We start from the raw sequence: 23,749 nt of genomic DNA on the forward strand, positions 1-23,749 counted from the left end.
AGAAGACCTTTCTTTTATCTCTCCTAGATCTTCCATCGTGCACCACAGGATTCTCTGGGCACTTCCAGACTGGTCCTTTATAATGTGCACTTTGGGTGATCTGTGGCCTTGGTGCTTTGGGGCATGCGAGAGAGACATGCACCCCTCCTCTAGCTGCTCTCTGGGGTCCTTTTGCAGCAGGAGGGATTCTTATCTATGCTCTGGGAACAGCAGGTTGCAGCCATTTGAGAAGGAGAACTCCCAATCATTGCATCTGGGTCCAAGATTACTTGCATCTCTGATCCAATTTGAAGGATGTGCACCTGGGAGATTTGGCATGGTTACCTCTAAAATGCCCAGAAGGGGCAATCAAGCGAGAGAGAAGGGGCTGGCACAGAAGCATCATTGTGGGGCTTGCCCTTCCCCATCCCTTTCCTTCCCCTCCATCCAGCTGTTCCCTCTCACCAAACCACAGAAGCACTGACCCATAGTGCTTTTGGGGGGCCTCCATTCCCATGGTTCCATAAACTCATCCCCAAAGCCCAACACCTTACCCTATTAAAAAACACCACATTGTTCAGAACATCAATTTGCACAACCCGCAAAGGAAAGTAATAGCACAATAAAATTCAAAACAGTAACAATTAATTGCAGTTATTCATAAGCCAATTAAAAGTATTTCATTTAATTGATTCAACAAAACTGATCCAGCGAGACCAGCTTTTCAAAGTCTGATTTACACCTTCCACCCCCACCCCCACCCCACCCCCTGCCTCTTAGCACTGCCCCCTGCCCACTTTGGGTAACACTGAGACCCTCAAGGGCCGACACCAGCAGAGCATTCTGGAGCCCTAAACTGTTTAGTCAAAAGATTTTTAGGGTGCCCATCAGTGAAACTTGCAGGCCAGCATAAGGGTAAAGAGACGCCTGACCATTAGGTCCAGTCATGGCTGACTCTGGGGATGCGGCGCTCATCTCGCTTTATTGGCCGATGGAGCCAGCGTACAGCTTCCGGGTCATGTGGCCAGCATGACTAAGCCGCTTCTGGCGAACCAGAGCAGCGCACGGAAACACCATTTACCTTCCCGCTGGAGCGGTACCTATTTATCTACTTGTACTTTGACGTGCTTTTGAACTGCTACGTTGGCAGGAGCAGAGACCAAGCAACGGGAGCTCACCCCGTCGCGGGGATTCAAACCGCCAACCTTCTGATCGGCAAGTCCTAGGCTCTGTGGTTTAACCCACAGCACCACCCACGTCCCGCAGGCCCACATCCCGCAGGCCAGCATACAACAAGAATAACAGAGCATCAACTTTTTAAAAGAAAAGGGGGGAAATCACAATTGAAAATGCAGAACTGGACAAAAGCAGAAAATGCGGCAGAGCCTAATGAAGGCCTCTTCCAGCTCGCAGTCATCCCTGGAGGGGCTCCTCTGCTCATTTTCTCAAGGGTTTTCCTGTAAACTGCAGCTGAAATTGGACAGAGGTGGGAAGCAGGGAGACCCCACATGCCCCCAGTGGCCTGCCTTGCTCCACCAGAAGCACCACAAGAAAGGAACAAGGCACGTCTGAAGCTGCCATTAACCCTGCAGCACTGAGCTGGACTGGGTCATTTATGTGTTCTATTGTGGAGAAATATGACCCCCACCCACCCAAAGTGGAAAATCCTCTCCTGCCAACTGCAGTTGGATTCTCAGCGTCTGCCCTGCATCACCAAATATTGGCATAAACAGAGGAGGTTACAAGGAAAAATGAAAGCTGGGATTTCTGTCTGAAAGAAGCATTGCTCCCCCCCCCCCAGAAGAAGAGGAGTTTGGATTTGATATCCCACTTTATCACTACCCTAAGGAGTCTCAAAGCGGCTAACATTCTCCTTTCCCTTCCTCCCCCACAACAAACACTCTGTGAGGTGAGTGGGGCTGAGAGACTTCAGAGAAGTGTGACTGGCCCAAGGTCACCCAGCAGCTGCATGTAGAGGAGCAGGGAAGCGAACCCGGTTCACCAGATTACGAGTCTACCGCTCTTAACCACTACACCACACTGAGTCTGCTCCATAGCCACCCAGAACCTCAGCCATCATGTTATTCATACCTCATGGACCTATTAGAACCTCTTGGAGCTCTTTGTCAAGAAGCAGATAGATAGAGGTGATCTGGTTAACAGGCTCAACTTGTGGTTTGGGGGGAAAGCATCAGAAAAAGGCAACTAAAAGGATCAAGGGGTTGGAGCAACAGGTTGTAGAATGGATTTCTCTTACCACAACATACTCATTTTTCAACAAAGGTCAGTGAAGCACATAATCTGAATGAGAGCTGTGCAAGCTAGTTTTGGGGCCGCACCATTCCTCTGGCCACACATCAACAAGAAGAGATCCACAGTGACTTTCAGAGCAGCATGCACCCATCCTGGCTCCCCGCCCCAGCATGTGCTGTCTCCAGTGGTGACCAGCAAGCCGGCTTGAGGCAAGAGGCCTCCCTGAGCAACAGCCTCACTCCAGCACACAGATCTCTGACCTCAGAGATCCTTTCCAGATGTTCATTGGGGAAGTTGATTCAGTCTGCCACAAGCTGGCCTGAGTCTTCAAAGCATCTTCCTTGCCTTTGACAACCAGGATGGTCAAGGGGCCAGAGTGACTCCCCTGTAAAGAAAAGTTGCGGCTTTGGGGAATTTCAGTTTGGAGAAAAGGCAGAAGTTTATAAAATGATGCCTGGGATGGAGAAAGTAAATAGAGAAACATTTTTCTCATAAAACTAGAACTCGCAGGCATCCGGTGAGACAGAACTTTGGAAGAATCAGGACAGAAAAAATACTGTATTTTTCCGTGTATAACACGACCCCATATATAAGACGACTCCTATTTTGGGGAGCCCTCAAGCTTCTTTTGTAAATTTGCCATGCTGTTGAGCAGCTTTTCCAGGATCCCCCGCTCTGGCTGATGGAACTGGTGCCGTAATACACCGCATACTGGCACTCACCAAATACTCCTCCTCTCCAACATTTCCCTGCTACTACCGCAGCACCAGCCCTCGCTTACTTAGCATATTAACCCGTGTATAAGACGACCCTCAATTTATCGCAGTGCCTGATCAGATGCCTCAAAGGGAAACCCACAAGCAGGATTCGAGCAAACAAGTACAGTGGTACCTTGGGTAACAAACACTTCAGGTTACATATGCTTCAGGTTACAGACTCCGCTAACCCAGAAATAGTACCTCAGGTTAAGAAATTTGCTTCAGGATGAGAACAGAAATCATGTTCTGGCAGCACGGTGGCAGCCGGCAGCCCCATTAGGTAAAGTGGTGCTTCAGGTTAAGAACAGTTTCAGGTTAAGAACAGACCTCCGGAACGAATTAAGTACTTAACCTGAGGTACAACTATAAACTGAGAGATGCAGGTGGCGCTCTGGGTTAAACCACAGAGCCTAGGACTTGCCGATCAGAAGGTCGGTGGTTCGAATCCCCTTGACGGGGTGAGCTCCCGTTGCTCGGTCCCTGCTCCTGCCAACCTAGCAGTTCGAAAGCACGTCAAGTGCAAGTAGATAAATAGGTACTGCTCCGGCGGGAAGGTAAACGGCATTTCTGTGCACTGCTCTGGTTTGCCAGAATCGGTTTAGTCATGGGCACATGACCCAGAAGCTGTACACCGGCTCCCTTGGCCAATAAAGCGAGATGAGCGCCGCAACCCCAGAGTCGGTCACGACTGGACCTAATGGTCAGGGGTCCCTTTACCTTTACCTTACCACTGTAAACCAGAAAAAGGTTCGTCTTATACATGGGAAAATACGGCAGTCCTTCTTCATGCAGTACAAAGTTCAACTATGGAACTCGCTCCCACAGGAGGCAGTGATGGCTACCAACCTTGACAGCTTTAAAAGAGGTTTAAACAAATTCATGGTGGAAAAGGTTATCAGAAGCTGTTAGCCAGGATGGCTCTACTCTGCCTCCACAGCTGGATGTAGCAATGTTTCTTAATCCTAGTGGCTGGAATACACAAGAAGGAGAGCTGCTCTTGTGCTCAATTCCTCCATGCAGGTTTCTCACGGACATTTCGTTGGCCACTGTGAGAACAGGAGGCTAGGCTAGATGGGCCTGATCCAGCAGATACTATTCATATGTTCTTATGGTAGGACCACATTCATCATTAGTCATATATACACACATACACACACACACACACACACACACACACACACACACACACACACACACATTTTTAACATATCGGTTCCAACAGTCATACAACATAACTTCTCATCTTACACAATATTTTAGACTTCCGTCAACACCTCTGATGATTCTCCGTTCTTTATCACTTCTTCTGCATTCCTTAATTTCTGTATTACATTTAATTGTCCTTAACTAATAATTCTCTTCATATTCTTTCTTGCAATATTTCAAACAATCCACCTTACAAAACTTCTTGCAGTCCTACTAGCGTAATCTGTTCATCACAATTACTTTTCAAATAGTTCATATATTTACTCCAGTCTTCTGAGAATCTCTGATCCTGCAGGTTTCGAATCCTTCCTGTTAATTTATCTGATTCTGCATAGTCCCTCAACTTTGTCCTCCATTCTTCTTTCGTCGGTAGTTCTTCTTGCTTCCATTCACATTCATCATTAGTCATTCCATGCCAGTCTTATTATGGTGCCTGGGCCCTTCCCACCCTAAACCAGTGAGCCTAATGGGAAGAGAGCTTACTGGGAAGTGCTGGTGCCCCCAGTTCCCTTCTCCTGCAATAGCCAGTTTCCTTTACTGTACAGAGCCAGTTAGCCGCTTTCCTGATAGAGTTTAGGCAACACAATGAAGAAGAAGAAGAATTTAGATTTGATATCCCGCCTTTCACTCCCCTTCAGGAGTCTCAAAGCGGCTAACAATCTCCTTTCCCTTCCTCCCCCACAACAAACACTCTGTGAGGTGAGTGAGGCTGAGAGATTTCAAAGAAATGTGACTAGCCCAAGGTCACCCAGCAGCTGCATGTGGAGGAGCAGGGAATCGAACCCGGTTCCCTAGATTACGAAACTACCGCTCTTAACCACTACACCACACTGGCTCTCATATACATATGACCATATACATACGTAATAGACAATCTTTATAGAATTCCTTCAAACCATAAAGAGTTGAAAATGAAATCTTCAGTCTCAAAGTCTCTGAAAATCTTTAAATGAAGCGAGGTACCAAGCTTTGTACGATGAAAGACAAGCTGTGAAGCTTTGTTTATTCAACAAATATGATGTCCAACACTGAACAGTGATTCCAGATATTGACCACTGTTTTGCAGAATTCTTCATCAGTGTGGTGGGTGGATATAGAATGCTTCATAAACCCATCTTATTTTGAATGACGCATTATTACATGAGAACTGTTCCACAGCATTTGATATTTTCATTTACATACATTCATTCGAAATAAGATGGGTTTTTGAAGCATTCTATATCCACCCACTCTTTTTGATTTGAAGGAATTCTATAAAGATTGTCTATTACATATGTATATGGTCATTGTGTTGCCTAGATATTGTTGACGTTCTCTTTGCAACACAGGGGTTTGTTTGGATACTTCATGATAGAGTTAACATGTGTCAGGTGCCAAGTTCTAATACAGCGTAAAATTAAAGTCAGACCAGTGAAAGCATGAGACGACACGCAAGTGAAAGGGGCGCCCCTCCCACGTGCCTGCCTTGAACTCAAGCCTGTCCTCATCCACCATCTGCTCTTGATTCAAACCAGCTTTCTCTGCGAGGGGAGTAACGTTTCGGTTCCTTTTGCTGAAGCTGATCCTGGCCCTGCCACCAGCCCTCTATGGCTGCGGGATGCAGAGCTCCTAAAGTCTCAACACTAAAGTCTCCTTCTCCATGCAGCGTATAGTTAAACTGTGGAACTCCCTTCCACAAGAGGCAGTGGTGGCCACTAACCGGGATGGCTTTAATAGAGGATTAGGCAAATTTATGGAGGAGAGGGCTATTGGTGGCTCCTAGCCACAAAGGCTCTGCTCTGTCTCCACAGTTAGAGGCAGCTATGCCTGGAAACCGCAGGACGGGAGAGGGCTCTTGTGCACCAATCCTGCTTGTAGGTTTCCCTTTGGGCCATGTGGTTGGCCACTGTAAGAAGAGGGTGCCGGATTAGATAGGTCCCCATTGGCCTGAACTGGCAGACTCTTCTGCCAAATGTTGCAAGAGGAAGAATGTGGCAAGTCACACCAGCACCAGCCCACCCGTGAGGCAAGGCGATGTGAGAATGCATCTCTCGCTGCTGCTGCCACTGGTGCACTTGTTATAAGAGTTTTATAAATGTCTTATATAGTCATACTTCAGATTACAGACACTTCAGGTTGCATTTTGGGGGGTTGCAGACTGCCCAAACCCAGAAGTACCGGAACAGATTACTTCCGGGTTTCAGCGGCCGCGCATGTGCAGAAGAGCTAAATCACACTTTGCACATGCGCAGAAGCGCCGAATCGCAACCCGCGCATGCACAGACACGCAAACGCAGGTTGCGAACACTGTGGGTTGCAAATGTGCATCCCGCATGGATCACATTCACAACCCAAGAGTCCACTGTATATATAATAGATGTTCATAAATGTACCAAGCAAACACATACAAATATGTAAACCACATGTCTGATGCCCACAGAAAAGTCCTGAAACCATTTTCTCTCTCCCCAAATGACCTCAAATATTCCTCTGCAAGGTGGAAGGAAATGGAAATCTCCCCATTGTCTCTTTCACAAATCCTCTCTTAAGGGAACATTTAAGATATGAATAGGGTGTGAGCCTGTGACCTGGATCCAGGAATTGAGTAGTTATCATAACAAAAGAGTGGTCAGGATGCCCAGGTAATCCAATCAGGTAACCTGGCAGACAGGAAGAAACAACACACCCAGATTTCCGCCCCTTCTCTGATGTATTAAGGGGGTGGTCTTGGGCCACACCCCTTCTGTGATGTACGTATGATGTTTCTGGGGGTGGTCTTGGACTCCAGGGCAGGTGTGGGGGGGGAGCACCCTGTTGCAACAGCTTTAATAAAGATCAGGCTTACTAGCTACTTTGCTTCTCAATATTCTCTGGTTTGTCTCTGTTATTTTCTCCTGCCTATAGAGAACCTACAAAAGGACTCTATATGGGCTCTTGGGTACCCCATAAGGGAAAAGGAGCAGTTTTTTTCTCATAACACGCTCCTTGGAGGCTGGATCTGTTGTCCCCTTGGCAGCCCCACCCCAAATGATCCACTGGTCTGCTCTCGAGGTACATCTTTATTCCACCACTATGGGATGTGAAACACAAGAGCAGTCAAGTACAACATTCCTAGAGTGAACATGTTTACACATGGGGAGGAATGTTTGTCCAGCCAGCAGGTAAACTTCCTGTTTCCTTCTGGGCTAGGACAGACTTCCTCTGCATGTGACTAGAGGTGGGCGTGGCCTTACCTGTGCAGGTAATGACAAAAGCACAGGGCAGGGCAGCCACCTCTCTCTCTTTGACTACATGCATCGAAGAAGCAACATCTGCTTAGCCAAAGATGCTCTCTTGGCCAGCCAAGAGAGGACAAAGGGACTGTCTCCTTATGAGATAGTTTCCAGGTGTATGTAACTTTTCTAAGCTAAGTCTGCCTTCTGGGATCTGATTGTGAACAGAATGTGAGTAAACCTTTTTATACTTTTATAGAAGGCTGTGTTGTGTCTTATCTTTTATGAGGGAATAAGGGGGAAATACCAGAACAGTTATTATGGAGGCTTTAGCGAAACTGAGCAAACGCATCCGCTGCAAGTTTAAAAAGGGGAATGTTACTCTGCTAAATTGCGAACTTGTTTACACAAATAATATATCCTCTCCTGTATCCCTGAACCACCCCCGTGTTCCTGATGTGGAACTTCACTCCTTCTTCCCTGGCGAGGGACACCGTTTATTGGTTTGCCTCAGCTGCTAAAATGTCTTGGGCCAACCCTGGGCCACACACCCCCTCCCCATCTTCCTATCCTTAACCTGGCACAGGAGAAAGGAACAGCAGGGAACGCATCTCCCCTCCTCCTCCAGCTTTCAAGCCTGAATCCAAGCTGCCCTTTTGCAAGAGCATCAGTGCAGGGATCTATGTAAAGCAGGCTTGATTGCCTAATCCTCCCGAGTCCCCCCGCTCTTGCCCTGCCTGAGACCGGCAGGGACCTGGATGCATTTTAATAGATCCAGGGCTTGCAGGAGTCTTGCTTTCTGGGGAGCTCATTAATGAGGTACAAGCATTAAACTTTCATGAAGAAGAAGAAAGGGAGGCTGGAGCCGGGCCTTTCGGAGGGGGAGCTGAGCATCGCTGACCCCATTTGTTCTCGGGGGCCAAAGAGGCATCCGCTGCCTCTCCTGCTTGAAAAGGCCTCGAATACCCAAGATCCTTTATTCCACGCTCAAAAAGGAAAGGCATGTTCTCCCTTTGGCCTCCTGCATCTCCAGGGCTCGCCAAAAAACATAGCTGTCAACCATCCCTTATTTGGTGGGAAAGTCCCTTATCCCAGCGCCGTGTCCCGCTGCTGTCCCTTATTGATGATGTCCCTTAAATTTCCCGGGTTTCAAAGGAAGCAGCTCCTCTCCCTCCCTCCCTGCCGGCCAGGGAGGAGGGAGGCTCCAACTGTGTTTCTTGGCTGTGTTGCTCATCCAATAAAGAGTCTAAGAACGACTGAGGGGGTGGAGCTTGCATGCCTTGTGCCGCATTGCCTGGGGACTCGGCCGCGTTGCCTGGGGACTCGCCTTTGCTCAGCGCTTCCCAGCGGAGAGGTGACGGTGGTTTTCCTTGCTGCATCCCCTTTGCCAGGTTGCTGCGCTGTGGTGACCACCGCTTGAGGCTTCGTTTGGCTGCTGGCTGGGCTTTCTGCCTTTGGCTCGGAGGGGCTCAGAAGTTGAACATACCTGTGCTTGGAAAATCCCTTATTTTGGCTGCTGATTCCTTATTTTCAAGGCTGCTGGTCCCTTATTTTCAAATCTGTAAGTTGACAGCTATGCCAGAAAACACTTGGGACAAATAAAGTTCAGAACCTAAGGAGATCCTGCCTATCTAGTCCAGCATCTCATGGTGGCCGACCAAATGACTATTCAGGGAAACCCCAAAACAGAAACCAGGTACAAGAACCCTCTCTGGACTAGTGGGCCTTAGTCTCAGTTGCAGGGGAGGTTGTAACCTCTGCCTGCCCCTTCATGGAAAATGATATCCCGATAATGGGATCTGCGAGGAGTCACATATGTCCAGGTACTCAGGTGGGTGCTAGGGCCAGAGCACTCCTCGATGGGGACCCCTCTGGGGGTACCCCTATTTGATGAAGGTCATAGGACTCCCCAGTTGTGTCTGCCCTGGGAACACTCCAAGCAGAAGGGCTGGACTGTGAAAAGGTATATCCAGTGCCTATGCCGCACCTTTCGCATCCGTAATCAATAAAGTTGTGGCCTATTTGACGCGGGTGGCGCTGTGGGTTAAACCACAGAGCCTAGGACTTGCCGATCAGAAGGTTGGCAGTTCGAATCCCCACGACGGCGTGAGCTTCCATTGCTCGGTCCCTGCTCCTGCCAACCTAGCAGTTCGAAAACATGTCAAAGTGCAAGTAGATAAATAGGTACCGCTCCGGCGGGAAGGTAAACGGCGTTTTCGTGCGCTGCTCTGGTTCGCCAGAAGCGGCTTAGTCATGGTGGCCACATGACCCAGAAGCTGTACGCCAGCTCCCTCGGCCAATAAAGCGAGATGAGCGCCGCAACCCCAGAGTCGTCCGTGACTGGACTTAACTGTCAGGGGTCCCTTTACCTTTACCTTTACATTCTTTGTCTGCCTGTTTATTTTTACTATATTAGGGGTGATGGGGTCACAGTGCCTTGGCACGCAACTCAGCGGGGGCTGACCTGCTTAGCTAGACGACAGAAGGCCGTTCACCACTCGGAAAAGCTCTGTGCTTGTGACAGCAGAGAAGGAATCAAAGGCAAGAAGCCTTTGGAAAGGCTGATACAATTTGGAACTCCCTCCCTAGAGCAGCTAGACTTTCTCCCTCCTTGTTGTCCCTTTGCCAGCAGGTGAAGAAAGACCTTTCTATTCCAAAAGGCATAGAAGCATAGAATCGTAGCACGGGAAGGGACGCTGAGGATGATCTAGTCAAACCCCCTTAAAAGCAGGAATATGTAGCTGTACCATATGGGGATCGAACCTGTGCCTTCAGCTGCTGACTTTTTTAAAGGAACGGGATGGTACTATGAAGCTTTTATACCTTTAATAGATTTTTAAATATTGTTTTAATTCTTTTACTGTTTAATTGTTGTTGTTTTTTAATGATTATCCTTTCTATGTTCTTAGCTTCTTCTGTTTTACCTGTGTTTTTGTATTTTAATCTGGGAGCCGTCTTGAGCAGGGGTCAGCAAACTTTTTCAGCAGAGGGCCAGTCCACTGTCCCTCAGTGGTGGGCCGTACTATATTTTTTTTGGGGGGAATGAACGAATTCCTATGCCCCACAAATATCCCAGAGATGCATTTTAAATAAAAGGACACAATCTACTCATGTAAAAACACCAGGCAGGCCCCACAAATAACCCAGCCCGGACACTGAGGTCCAGCGCCGAGGGCCTTCTGGCGGTTCCCCCACTGCAAGAAGCCAAGTTACAGGGAACCAGGCAGAGGGCCTTCTCGGTAGTGGCGCCCGCCCTGTGGAACGCCTTCCCTTCAGATGTGAAGGAAATAAGCAGCTATCCTATCTTTAAAAGACATCTGAAGGCAGTCCTGTTTAGGGAAGTTTTTATTATTTAATGCTGTATTGTTTTTAACACTTGATTGGGAGCCGCCCAGAGTGGCTGGGGAAACTCAGCCAGATGGGCGGGGTATAAATAAATTACTATTATTATTATTATTATTATTATTATTATTATTATTATTAGGGCACATTCTACTCATGTAAAAACACGCTGATTCCCAGACCGTCCATGGGCCGGATTTAGAAGGCGATTGGGCCGGATCCGGCCCCCAGGCCTTAGTTTGCCTACCCATGGTCTTGAGCCTTGGTCTGGGGAAAATGCAGGATATAAATAATTTTTTATTCGGATGCTTCGACATCCCATGCTTTGCAGGTGATGCTGCAGTCATTCCTGAGCTCCCGGGCACATGGCCTATGCTCAGCAGGTAAGGGGGCCTTGTGGCCCTGCCCATAGAACATGCCATGCCCCCACCCCAGGGACAGCATCTGGAGCCACCCCAGCTTCCAACCTGCCAGTCCAGCTGCCATCCCCAGCATGTCCCAAGGGGCTCCTTGGTTTTGCAAAAGAAAGCTTTGAAAGGCTGAGCTCCGTTGCTAACCTGCTTTGTGGTGAGACTTAGCAGGTTTGACAGCTCCCACCGGGCGAGGAGGTGGGAGGTGGGAGGTTTTGAAATTTAAATAGCATGTTTTCCACATCTGCCTTTGGATCCAACCTGAGGGTAATCGTTTTACATCCCCGTGCAGCTGGAAAAGCGACGCCACCCAACGTTTAGCTTCTTCTTTCCTTGTGCAAGGACAAACACCCCCCCCCCAGCTCTCAGCCCCCGCCCCCCCCACCCACACGCATACACGCTTACTGAAAATATTTTCGGCGATGAGATCCAGAATAAATACATCCAAGCGCTAATGCTTCTTGATGCCAAACATGGCCCATTCCTTATTTTCCACCAGCTAAATAGTTTATTGATGGGGATTTGCTTCAGAGCGGAAAAAAAGAAAAGTATTGTCGACTGGAATCTAAGCGCTGCATTTCTTGGAAGGGAGTTTTGCAGATTTCCTCCTGAATGTCAATTCATATTTCCTGCCCACAGAATTAGGAGGGGAGGGGGAGGACCAAAGCGGCCCGGCAGCCCTTCGGGGCAACTCTGTGTATGGGGCATTGTCTGAGCACATCCAGTTCTCACTGCCCAACACAACACACACACGCGCACAGCGGGTTCCTTGGCGGCCCCCAACCCCAGCACCTCCAGGAAAGAGAGGAAAGAGCCCACACAAACCACAGGGCAATCAATGGGGCTGCATGGCTGCCCTCCCGAGCCACGGCTTTCCTGAAGGAATTTCCCAAAGGTCTGCTTGGACAGGCATACAATTACACATGGCATGGAGGAAGCGGGCAGGGAAAATTTTTGTCTCCCTCTCTCATAAGAAGAAGAGTTTGGATTTGATATCCCGCTTTATCACTACCCCAAGGAGTCTCAAAGCGGCTAACATTCTCCTTTCCCTTCCTTCCCCACAGCAAACACTCTGTGAGGTGAGTGGGGCTGAGAGACTTCAAAGAAGTGTGACTGGCCCAAGGTCATCCAGCAGCTGCATGTGGAGGAGCGGGGAAGCGAACCCGGTTCACCAGATTACGAGTCCACCGCTCTTAACCACTACACCACACTAGAACTCAAGGTCAACCAGTGAAGCTGATGCTGGAAGATTCAGGACAGATAAAATAAAGTTCTTCATGCACCGTGCAGTTAAACCAGGGGTCAGCAAACTTACCGCGCCTTGGGCCGGTGTCTCCAGCGCCGATCGCATGGCGGGCCGGAGGGTGGGGGAGTGCCTGCACATATGCGTGCGCACACGCTATTTCCGGCACACTTCCGGGTTGGAGGAGCACCGAAATAGCATGTGCGCATGTGCACAGGCCTCCTCCGACCAGGATGTGCACGGGAAATAAGGCTTGTGGATGCGCAAATAATGCATGCGCATGCGCACAAGCTATTTCCGGTGCTCCTCCGACCCGGAAGTGGGCAGCTGCGCAGCACAGCACCATTAAGAGCGGGTGGTGGCAGCGGGTGGAGGGGGTCACTGTGGGCCGGATAAACAAGTCTCTTGGGCCTTATCCAGCCCGGGGGCCTTAGTTTGGGGACCCCTGAGTCAAACTATGGAACCCAGTTCCACAGGAGTCAGGACTGGCCACCAACTTGGATGGCTTTAGAAGAGGATTGGACAAAGGCACTGAGAAGAAGGCTTTCGATGGCTCCCAAGCCATGATGGCTCTGCCTCCACAGACAGAGGCAGCAATACTTCTGAATATCAGTCACAGGAAGCCACAAGAGGGGAGAGGACTCTCGTTCTTGAATTCTGCTTGCGGGTTTCTCACAGGGGATCTAGTTGGTCACTTTGAAAGCAGGATGCTGGACTAGATAGGCCCCCGGCCTGATCTAGCAGGCTCTTCTTATGTTCTTATGACATTAAAATGCCACGAGCATGCACCCACGTGATGATGGAAACTGACTTTCCCTCTAAGATCAAGTATTAGTCATTGGCTATATTTATTATTATGCCTCTCTGGGTTGCCATCAGCTGTCGTCAGCTCATAATCTTTGCAACCTCGTTTACAGAATCAAGTTTATTTATTGCTTTAAATCATTTATCTGCTACTGTTCAGCCAAAATGTCCCAAATTTAAAGCAAGCAACCAGCAGAAGCATTAATAAAATAATTTGGCAACAAAAAAAAGGGATAAACAGCACTGCAACATTGTCACCAAAAGCAGAAACGACCCACAAGGTTGCTGTGGGACTACAATTCCCATTACCCCTGGCAACTGGTCAGGCTGGCTGCTGGGATTTTATTTGAAGTTATTCTTCTCTCAAATATTTACATGCCTTTATTACTGCCGTATCTGGATATTCTGTTTCCATGTCAAATGTAAGTCTCTGCTCTAAACATTCCACATATCATAATTAAAAACAGCTTCTGTATTTACCCAGGCTACTTAGTATCATGACAGGATGATCAAAGGAAAGATGTCTCCATCAGTGCCTGGAGTGAGTAGGATTTAGATGCACCTGGTGAGAGAAGGAGGGTGGATTTCACCACTCCACTAGGAGACAAGCCCCCCCCCTTCCAAGCCTACCAGAAAAATGCAAATGAAGTCAGCTGGATGACACCCTGCCTCCTTGGAAGGGAAGGGGCAAAGTCCTCTTTCTGGCATCCTTCCTGGCCAAGACCACTGAATGCTGACTCAGTGGCTTGAAGTTGAGTCTGAGAAGCAAAGAATCTGCTCCTGAACTGGGATGGGGTAGAGGAACGGTTGTTTTGCCCCACTTTGCTGACACAAGGTGCCTTTCGCCTGCTCTCGATTCCTGGAAAGGGATGACCAGACCACCGAGAGATCCATGCTCTAGTTATGTCCAGGCTGCGTTGCCGTGGTGAGTAATATACGAAGTGGTCCACAACATAGATGTCAATTTACAGATTTGAAAATAAGGGACCAGCAGCCAAAATAAGGGATTTTAGTCAACCAGCAGCCAAACAAAGCCTCAAGCGGTGGTTCCCACAGCGCAGCAATCTGGCAAAGGGGATGCAGCAAGGAAAACCACCGTCACCTCTCCGCTGGGAAGCGCTGAGCAAAGGCGAGTCCCCAGGCAACACGGCCAATTTGATCAGCACAAGGCATGCAAGCTCCACCCCCCCAGTTGTTCTTAGAGTCCTTATTGGGTGAGCAACGCAGCCAATAAGCAACACAGTTGGAGCCTCCCTCCTCCCTGGCCGGCAGGGAGGGAGGGAGAGGAGCTGCTTCCTTTGAAACCTGGAAATTTAAGGGATATCATCAATAAGGGACAGCAGCGGGACATGGCGCTGGGATAAGGGACTTTCCCGCCAAATAAGGGACAGTTGACAGCTATGGTCCAGAAGCTGATGCAGAAGATGGCTGCAAGAGCCTTAAGTGGAGTACAGGGTCAGATTTAAGGTGCTGGTTTTGACCTTTAAAGCCCTTCACGGCCTAGGAACCTCATACCCACATGACCGCCTCTCCTGGTCTGCCCCACAGAGGACCTTAAGGTCCATAAATAGCAACACCCTAGAGGTCCCGGGCCCTAAGGAAGTCAGATTAGCTTCAACCAGAGCCAGGGCCTTTTCAACACTGGCCCTGGCCTGGCGGAACGCTCTGCCTCATGAGACCAGGGCCCTGCAGGATCTGATTTCTTTCCGCAGGGCCTGAAAGACAGAGCTGTTCCGCCTGGCCTTTGGCTTAGAATTCATTTGATTCCCTCCCCCTCTTTCCTTTTTCCTTTCTCCTTCTGTGATGGAACTCCTATTTGGGGACTTCCCTGGCTTTTTTCTGGCCCATGTAGGACCAGTCTGGATAGTTAGCCTTGGTGAAGACTTGATGCTTTCATCCCCAAAAAAAGTTTCTGATTTGTGTTTTACTGAAAGGAGGCTGTATTTTAATGTTGTATTTTAATCTTGGTTTTTTAAGTTGTATTTCAATCAATTGTTCTTGTATCTGGTGTTAGTCGCCCTGAGCCCAGTCTTGGCTGGGGAGGGTGGGGTATAAATAAAACAACAACTTCTTCTTCTTCTTATTATTATTATTATTATTATTATTATTAATTATTATTATTATTATTATTATTATTATTATTATTATTATTATTATATTATTATTATTATTATTATTATTATTATTATTATTATTATTATAATATTATGCAGGATCAGGTGTTAACAGATGTATAATGTCAATGCTCACCGATCCAACAAGCTTGTTTTGGGGGACGACTGGATGTCACAGGAGGAAGACCAAGGCAGGTCACACACATTAGAAGAGGCTGCTGGATCAGGCCAGTGGCCAAACTAGCCCTGCATCCTCTTCTTGCAATAGGCAACCAGACCTGAGTACAAGAGCCCTCTCCCCTCCTGTAGTTTCCAGCAACTGAGATTCAGTAGCACTGCTGCCTCCGACTACGAAGGCAGAGTCGAGCCATGGTGTCTAATCTATGGTTAACAGACTTCCCTGTTTCCCAGGGACAGTCCCCAGATTTTCAAATCTGTCCTCGGAATGTCCCCGGATTTATATTTTAAGTGTTGTAGATTTATTAGGTAAAGGTAAAGGGACCCCTGACCATTAGGTCCAGTCGTGGCCGACTCGGGGGTTGTGGCGCTCATCTCGCTTTATTGGCCGAGGGAGCCAACGTGCAGCTTCCGGGTCATGTGGCCAGCATGACTAAGCCGCTTCTGGTGAACCAGAGCAGCGCACAGAAACGCCGTTTACCTTCCCACCGGAGCGGTACCTATTTATCTACTTGCACTTTGATGTGCTTTTGAACTGCTAGGTTGGCAGGAGCAGGGACCGAGCAACGGGAGCTCACCCCGTCACGGGGATTCGAACCACCAACCTTCTGATCAGCAAGCCCTAGGCTCTGTGGTTTAATCCACAGCACCACCCGCATCCCTTGTAGATTTATTAGTAGGGAATGAATGTTGCGTGATTGGTTCAACGTCAGAAAACACATCATATGGGGACTTCCGGCGAGGCAAAATGGCGGGCGCAATGGCAGCGAGCAGCTCCTGAAGCCAGCCAGAGCCAACTGCGCTACCAGGCTGGCTCCGGGCTGCTAAGACTGCCACTGCCGAGGGGGAACCAGGGATGCCCGGCGCGTCAATTGGGGGAACCGCTGACCCCCTCCGACCCAAATTGAGCCGGGAGCGAGAGCGCCTGGCCGACTGCCCAGTGGTGCTCCGGGGCCAGGAAAACCCCGGAGCTGCCGCAGGGAGAAGGAGGAGAGGAGAAGGAGAAGGAAGAGAGAGGAAGAAGAAGGGGGAAAGAGGGGATCCCCGACCTTGCCGCTCCACTGCCGCTGAGGAGGAGAGGTAGGGGAGCACTGGGAGGGCAAGGACATGTGGCCGAGCCCAGGCCCGACCTGAGCCTACTCCACGGTGGCTAGTCTCCAAGAGAGTAGGCTGGGGCCCAGAGGAAGGCCGCACGACAGACGAGACCACAGAAGAGAAGGTATTACTTCTTTTTTTAAAAAAAACCACCTGTTTTTTAATAACTATTTTTTTCTCTTTTCAAAAAAAAAGGTGTCCCCGAATTCTTTGAAAAAAATCTGGTAACCTTAGTCTAATCCCTATTGATGGCCCTCTCCTCCATGAATATGTCCAACCGTCTTTTAAAGCCATCCAAGTTGGTGGCCATCGCTGCCTCCTGTGGCAGTGAGTTCCATAGTTTATCTATGCGTTACATGAAGAAGGACTTCCTTTTATCTGTCCTGAATCTTCCAACAGTCAGCATCATTGGGTATCCAAGAGTTCTAGTGTTACAAGAGAGGGAGTAAAAACCTTTCTCAAGGGAGTTTGTGAGACAACCCACCAGTCAATCATGCGGCTTGGCCCAAAAGGCCTATCCTGGTCAAAAACTGGCCCACAGAGCCACAGGCATACCCCATGCCCTGCTCTATCCCAGGCACACAGTATATTCAAAAGTTGCACAGATCCGATTTCTCTTGTGAGCGTTTGCTGACACACAATGTTCTCAGTTGAACATCTCCATGTTTCTCAGGATGGGGTGCCTTTGCACTGCCTGTGGGTCTATCCACCTGCCCTGAGTTCTGGAAACTCGAGGCCCACTGTGCACCAAGCCAATTTCTAAATCATTTCCAAGATACAAGTTTCCAATATACCAGACATGCACAAAACAGGAGTTAAGGAAAAGACATTTTGCTGCCTGAGGCGAGAAACAAGATGGCGCCCTCCTCCAAGGCCCGTCCCGAAGCCAACTGGACTGATAGTTTAATCCTACTTTAATATTGGTGAAACGACAGCCCTCAAGGGCAAAAGGCTAGCCTAGGGGCTACAGGGCAGGTCATGTGGCAATCACAGCTCTGTTCACTCCCTGCCCCACCTCAGCATCCGCCGCCTGCTTCATTCTGCCTCATTGTAGAGCTGGCCCTAATGGGATGAACCAGATCCACTTTAAAGTGCCATGTGTACATACACAGACAGCCCTGAACTCCCAGGAGAGAGGAGGAGGAAGATGTTGGTTCTCCTGGATAGAAAACAGCAAACGGAAATGGCCAGGAAGCCTTTTCCCCTTGGCCTCTCTTACCTGAGACAATTGAAGCGAGTCTGAATATATCAGTGAGACGAGAGGTGACTGGTTCGTAGGGGGAAGCTTCATAAAACTCTTCTCCTGGAATGAGAAGGAGGAGAAAGGGAGACTCTTATAAACTCATAATGTCCTTTTGCTTTTGCGCGGGGCGGGGGCAGAGAGCCACAGATCCCTGGATCCCTGTTAATCTGCAATTTGTTTCTTGTGAAAACAAACACAAAGCAGTTGACCAAAAACCTGAATCAATAGCATTGTTAATCAGAAAAATTAACAGCAACAGTTTAAGGCTTTGGAGAATTTAAAATAACAATAGCTAATCGCAAATTAAAACTCTTGTCAACTTTCTAAAGATCTGGGCAGGCTTGTCTAAACAAGGATGTTTTTAACAGGCACCAAAAAGAGGACAGTGAAGACGCCTGTCTGATGTCAATAGGCAGGGAGTTCCAGAGTGTAGGTTCTGCCACACTAAAATACTAACTTCTTGCAAATGTGGAAAGGGTATTGCATGGCACCTATAACAGCACCACCTCCACTGATTGGATAAGAGGGTGGTGTTATGTACTGAAGTTCTCACCCTGGGCCAGCAGGGGGATACTGTACATAGTTATGCAAATAAGGGATCGAAAGTGACGTTCAGTGATTGGATAGTTTTAGAAAATTGTTACAGTTACGTTGTACTGGAGCTCTATATAAGCAGGCTGACTGAACCCTTCCTGTTCAGTTCTGTCCTGGCCTGTGAATAAACAAGAGCTGTTTGAAGAATCGCTGTGTCGTCTGATATGTTCACCCACAACTTAACAGGTGGTGTGGATCAGCAGCTATCATGGGTTGGCCTTAGCTGATCTATGAAATCAGATTCAGCTCACAAACACTTTTCTCCAGATGAAGCTCTCTTGCCCCCTTTTTCTTGATATCTGACCTATGAAACAGGACTGACAGCCTCACAGGGTTGTTGCAAGCATGAAAGAGGCAAAGGCTATTTTGACACGGACAGTTCTAAGCACCAAGAGCCTAAGTAGCTTGATTGAACGGCCCCTGCAGCTGCTCAGGCAAGGCATTTCAGAGGCATCTGGGAGTCCTTGGCTTCCCAATTCACCTCTGAAGCCCTGGTGTGACCGTGATTCACACACCAGACCAGAGGGGCACCGAAGGAATCCAGAGGAGAGAGGGGCCCAGTTTAAACCATGGATTTTAGCAGCTCTTAGTCCCAATGCCACTTTAAACCATAGAATTTTAGAGTTGGAAGGAACCCCAAAGGCCATCTAGTCCAATCCTCTGCAATGCAGGAATCAAAGCTGAAGAATCCCGGGCCATCCATCGTCTGTTTAAAAACCTCCTACAAAAGAGAGTCTTCTCTGTATCATTCCAATTTTAGTATAAAGGTAAAGGGACCCCTGACCATTAGGTCCAGTCGTGACTGACTCTGGGGTTGCGGCGCTCATCTCGCTTTACTGGCCGAGGGAGCCAGCGTACAGCTTCCAGGTCATGTGGCCAGCATGACTAAGCCGCTTCTGGCGAACCAGAGCAGCGCATGGAAATGCCGTTTACCTTCCCACCGGAGTGGTACCTCTTTATCTACTTGCACTTCAACGTGCTTTTGAACTGCTAGGTGGGCAGGAGCAGGGACCGAGCAACGGGAGCTCACCCCGTCGCGGGGATTCGAACCGCCGACCTTCTGATCGGCAAGTTCTAGGCTCTGTGGTTTAACCCATGGTATATGTACTGCCAAAGCAAGCACCCTACAACAGAGAGCCCACCACCTTCTGAAGTAGTCTGTTCCACAGGCAAACAGCTCTTGCCACTGAAAAGTTCTTCCTATTGTTTAGTCAGAATCTCCTTCCCCTAAAATTGGACCCATTGGTTCAGGTCCTCCCCTCTGGAGCAGCAGAAAACAAGATTGCTCCATCCTGCATATGACAGCCCTTCAGGTATCTGGAGATGGCTATCATGTCACCTGCCAGCCTTCCCTTCTCCAGGCTTAATAATAATAATAATAATAATAATAATAATAATAATAATAATTTATTGTTTATGCCCCACACATCTCTGGGTTTCCCCAGCCACTCTGGATGGCTTCCAACAAAATATTAAAATACAGTAATGCATCAAACATTAAAAGCTTCCCTAAAGAGGGCTGCCTTCAGATGTCTTCTAATAGTCTGGTAGTTGTTTATCTCTTTGACATCTGGTGAGAGGGCTTTCCACAGGGCGGGCGCCACTACTGAGAAGACCCTCTGCCTGGTTCCCTGCAATTTGGCTTCTCACAGTGAGGGAACTGCCAGAAGGCCCTCGACACTGGACCTCAGTGTCCTTAGGTTCCTCCTCCTAAGGCTTCGTTTCCAGACCCTTGATCATTTACTTCAGGGGTCGGCAAGGTTTACCTCACCTGGGCTGGTTCACTCCAGCGGGGATCCCTCTGTGGGCCAGATTGTGTGTTAGTGCACGCACACACAGGCGCAATTTCCAGCAATGAAGAAGTGAGTCCCTGCGCCGCACCAATTTAGTGCAGAGCATGGGGACTCACTGAGTGGGTGGCTCAGTTCGGGGACGGCTCGGGGGCCAGTTAAACGACCCCTGTGGGCTGCTTGTGGCCCATGGGCCTTAGGTTGCCAACCCCTGATTTACTTGTTCCACCCTTTGCGATCAGGAGTTGCAAAACAAGCTCAAAGGATCGAAAGACTCTGGTGAAGGAGGAGGAGAAGACCTCCCTCCCAGGTTCCTCCTGGGCTGCTTACTCACAGAAGATATTCTCAGCCTGCAGGAGGAGGAGGAGGAGGAGGAGGAGATGATGGTGGCAGCTGCCCCCCTCCTCTCTTGTAATTAAGAAGCTCAGCTGCTCAAACACAAGGTTATTAGCAAGCCAGGAGCACTCCAGGAAGGGTCAGCCCCCACCACGGGAGCTCCTGGCTGGACAGTTACAAATGCATTTCATTACAGTACTGGGGATTGTTCCCCATTGCCAGGCGAGTTCAGCTGCCCCTGTGCACAGAGGCTGCTTTTCAAGGGCGCGCTTCTCACACAGGCTGCTTCTCTCCTTTCGCAATAGGGAACGGGAATCCGGGGAAGGGAAAGACAGAGCCTTAAGGGGAGGTTCACATGGAAATCATAGAGTTGTAGAGGCGTCATCCCCCTGCAATCCGACTTGAAACGCAGCAAGGTCGTTTCCCAGCCGCCCACAGAGTTCCAGATGCATTTACAGAAGATCGATCCCATCAGGAAGTGGAGGGCTGGGATGCCTGAACCCGACACACACAGGATGGTCGCCAGATTCTGTGTACAGATCTGTAGGCGCAGACCATCCCCCAACCCAAACTACCGAATTTTGTGCTCTATAAGACACACCAGACCACAAGACGCACCTAGTTTTTGGAGGAGGAAAACAAGAAAAAAAATATTCTGAATCTCAGAAGTCAGAACAAGAGGGATCGCTACACAGTGAAAGCAGCAATCCCTCTTGCTGTTCTGGCTTCTGTGATAGCTGCGCAGCCTGCATTCGCTCCATAAGACGCACACACATTTCCCCTTACTTTTTAGGAGGGAAAAAGTGAGTCTGATAGAGCAAAAAATACGGTAGTTTGTTAAGAAAATCCCCATACTCGGAATGGGTCAACTCTCTGCGGTAGCTTATCCTAAAGTTTTAAGTGTCTATACGCTTATCACATTTATAAATTTTAAATTTATTGTTGTACATTGTTTTACATGTTTGTTTTCCTTCTGGGATTGTACCCCCAAGTGTGTTTTATAAGCTGGTCTCTGACCATAATAAATTATCTATCAATCTCAGGACCTTTTCAGTTTCCCACCCTGACAATTACTATTTACGAAGCTGTTGTCTGCGCACATGTGATGGCCAGACACTCGCGCGACCGCTGACTCTGCACCCAATTTCCTAATCAGATTGAAGCTGGTTTCAGAAACGGCAGCATTTGTCAAGGAACAGCAGGAACAAAACGGATCATGGCTAACATCATGTGAACGCGGCTTCTAAATTTAGCAGTGGGAGTGCACTGGATGCGGAGGAAGAGGTCATTTGAACGTGCCCAAAGAGGCTCTGGGGACATGGGTGGCGCTGTGGTCTAAACCACTGAGCTTAGGGCTTGCCGATCAGAATGTTGGCGGTTCGGATCCCCGCAGCGGGGTGAGCTCCCATTGCTCGGTCCCTGCTCCTGCCAACCTAGTAGTTCGAAAGCACGTCAAAGTGCAAGTAGATAAATAGGTACCACTGCAGCGGGAAGGTAAACGGCGTTTCTGTGCACTGCTCTGGTTCACCAGAAGCGGCTTAGTCATGCTGGCCACATGACCCGGAAGCTGTACGCCGGCCCCCTCGGCCAATAAAGCGAGAAGAGTGCCGCAACCCCAGAATCGTCCGTAACTGGACCTAATGGTCAGGGGTCCCTTTACCTTTAAAGAGGCTCTGACTTCCATCTAAGTGTGCAAAGGGAGAGTGAGTGAGGAAAGTCCTGGTGTCTGTCAGCCATAGCTCAGTGGCAGAGCAGCTGCCTCGCATGTAGAAGGTCCCAGGTTCAATCCCTGGAATGTCCAGGAAGGGTTGGGAGAGACCTCCTCCCTGAAATCCTGGAGCGCTGCTGCCAGTCAGGGCTTGTTCACACCCCTGCTTGTCCCGTGCTTAAAAAAGCTCAGGTCCGAGTGGTTTTCCACTTCTCCCATGCTTTCTAGGTACAGGTCCAAACGGTTTTGCATTTGGCCCACAGCTCCCCTGGAAAAATGCTCTGTGCTGTTGAATTGGAACAAACAGCAATCCATGGAAAAGTCAGTTGCTGTTTGGTCTGATTCAGTGGTAAGAGCCATTCAGCAGTGGAACAGACTCCCACAAGATATGACAGACTCTCCTTCTTTGGAGGTTTTTAAGCCGAGGTTGGATAGCCATCTGCCAGGGAAACTTTAAATGAGATTCCTGGACTGCAGGGGGGTTGGGCTGAATGACCCTTAGGGTCCCTTCCAACTCAGCAATTCTATGAAATCGATTAAGTGGCTAGCCTTGCTTCTGCCTCCAGTTGACTCTCATGAAGCTGGAGAATTGCTGGCGTGGAATCAAAGCTTTGTCTCTCCATGGGCAGCTCTGACAGGCCACAGCTTTGCGTTTCCCCCTCGCTGGGCTTGCAATGACAAATCACACATTCGCAATTCAGGTGCCTCAGCTGCTTCTTTTTCTATATCGCCTCGCCAGGGCCATAAGTAATTAGGTATCTGAAAAACTTTGCCCCTCGCTAGGAAAATTGCCTTGCATCAAAAGGGCAGGACTTCCCCTGAGCTGGAGGAGGCAGAAATAGCCTCTGGGGGGAAGCACCAAGATGAAACGGGAGCAGCCTTGTGGGTCGGTTAGGAGCTCAGCTGGGCTCCTTCCAGGAGGAAAGAGGACCTTTGGGCAGATGGTCAGGGGCAACACTTTGGACAGGTGGGCAGATCTTGCCATTTGCAAACTGTCCTTTGCCTGTAGGTGCAGAGAAATATGCCCAGGGACTTGCATTTGCTGGAAACAGGAAACTGTGCCACAGATCTTATATGTCTAAAATGGGGTGCACCCATCAATAGAGCACCCCCTTTTCACCACTGCTTTCCTCCCTCCTCCTGCCAGTTTACTTATAGCTGCTGCACCTTCCTAGGCTAGTTTGCTTGTGACAGATTAACATAGAAAAACGGAGATAATGAGGTAAATGTCACACGGAGGCTGGGAACTGCCTTCTTTTCTATTGACAGGGTCCCTACTTCATGCTGAAAGTTTAAATGGTAACATTTAGAATCACAGAATTGTAAGAGCCGAAAGGTACCCCCTCTCCCCAGATCATCTGGTCCAACCTTCTCCAGTGCAGAAAACTTTGCAAAATTATTTGCATTTCCAGTGAAAGGCAAAAGGCTGCATTTCAGCTGGCTGGAGATCTTTTGTGAAATCTCGATGTGTTTTGCACATTGAACCTCTGCAGTCAGGAATAATAT

At 48.8% G+C, this 23,749-nt stretch overlaps 1 protein-coding gene across 1 annotated transcript in view; it reads right to left on the reverse strand.

The window, feature by feature from the left end:
* Positions 1-23,749, reverse strand: part of GFRA2 (GDNF family receptor alpha 2) — an 83,751-nt gene that overhangs the window by 39,825 nt on the left and 20,177 nt on the right. Inside the window, 1 exon segment of the mRNA XM_053401325.1 lies at positions 17,792-17,875. Within this exon segment, the coding sequence (XP_053257300.1) occupies positions 17,792-17,875 (84 nt within the window).

Source organism: Podarcis raffonei, chromosome 8 (assembly GCF_027172205.1).
Source record: "Podarcis raffonei isolate rPodRaf1 chromosome 8, rPodRaf1.pri, whole genome shotgun sequence".
Classification (NCBI taxonomy): domain Eukaryota; kingdom Metazoa; phylum Chordata; class Lepidosauria; order Squamata; family Lacertidae; genus Podarcis; species Podarcis raffonei.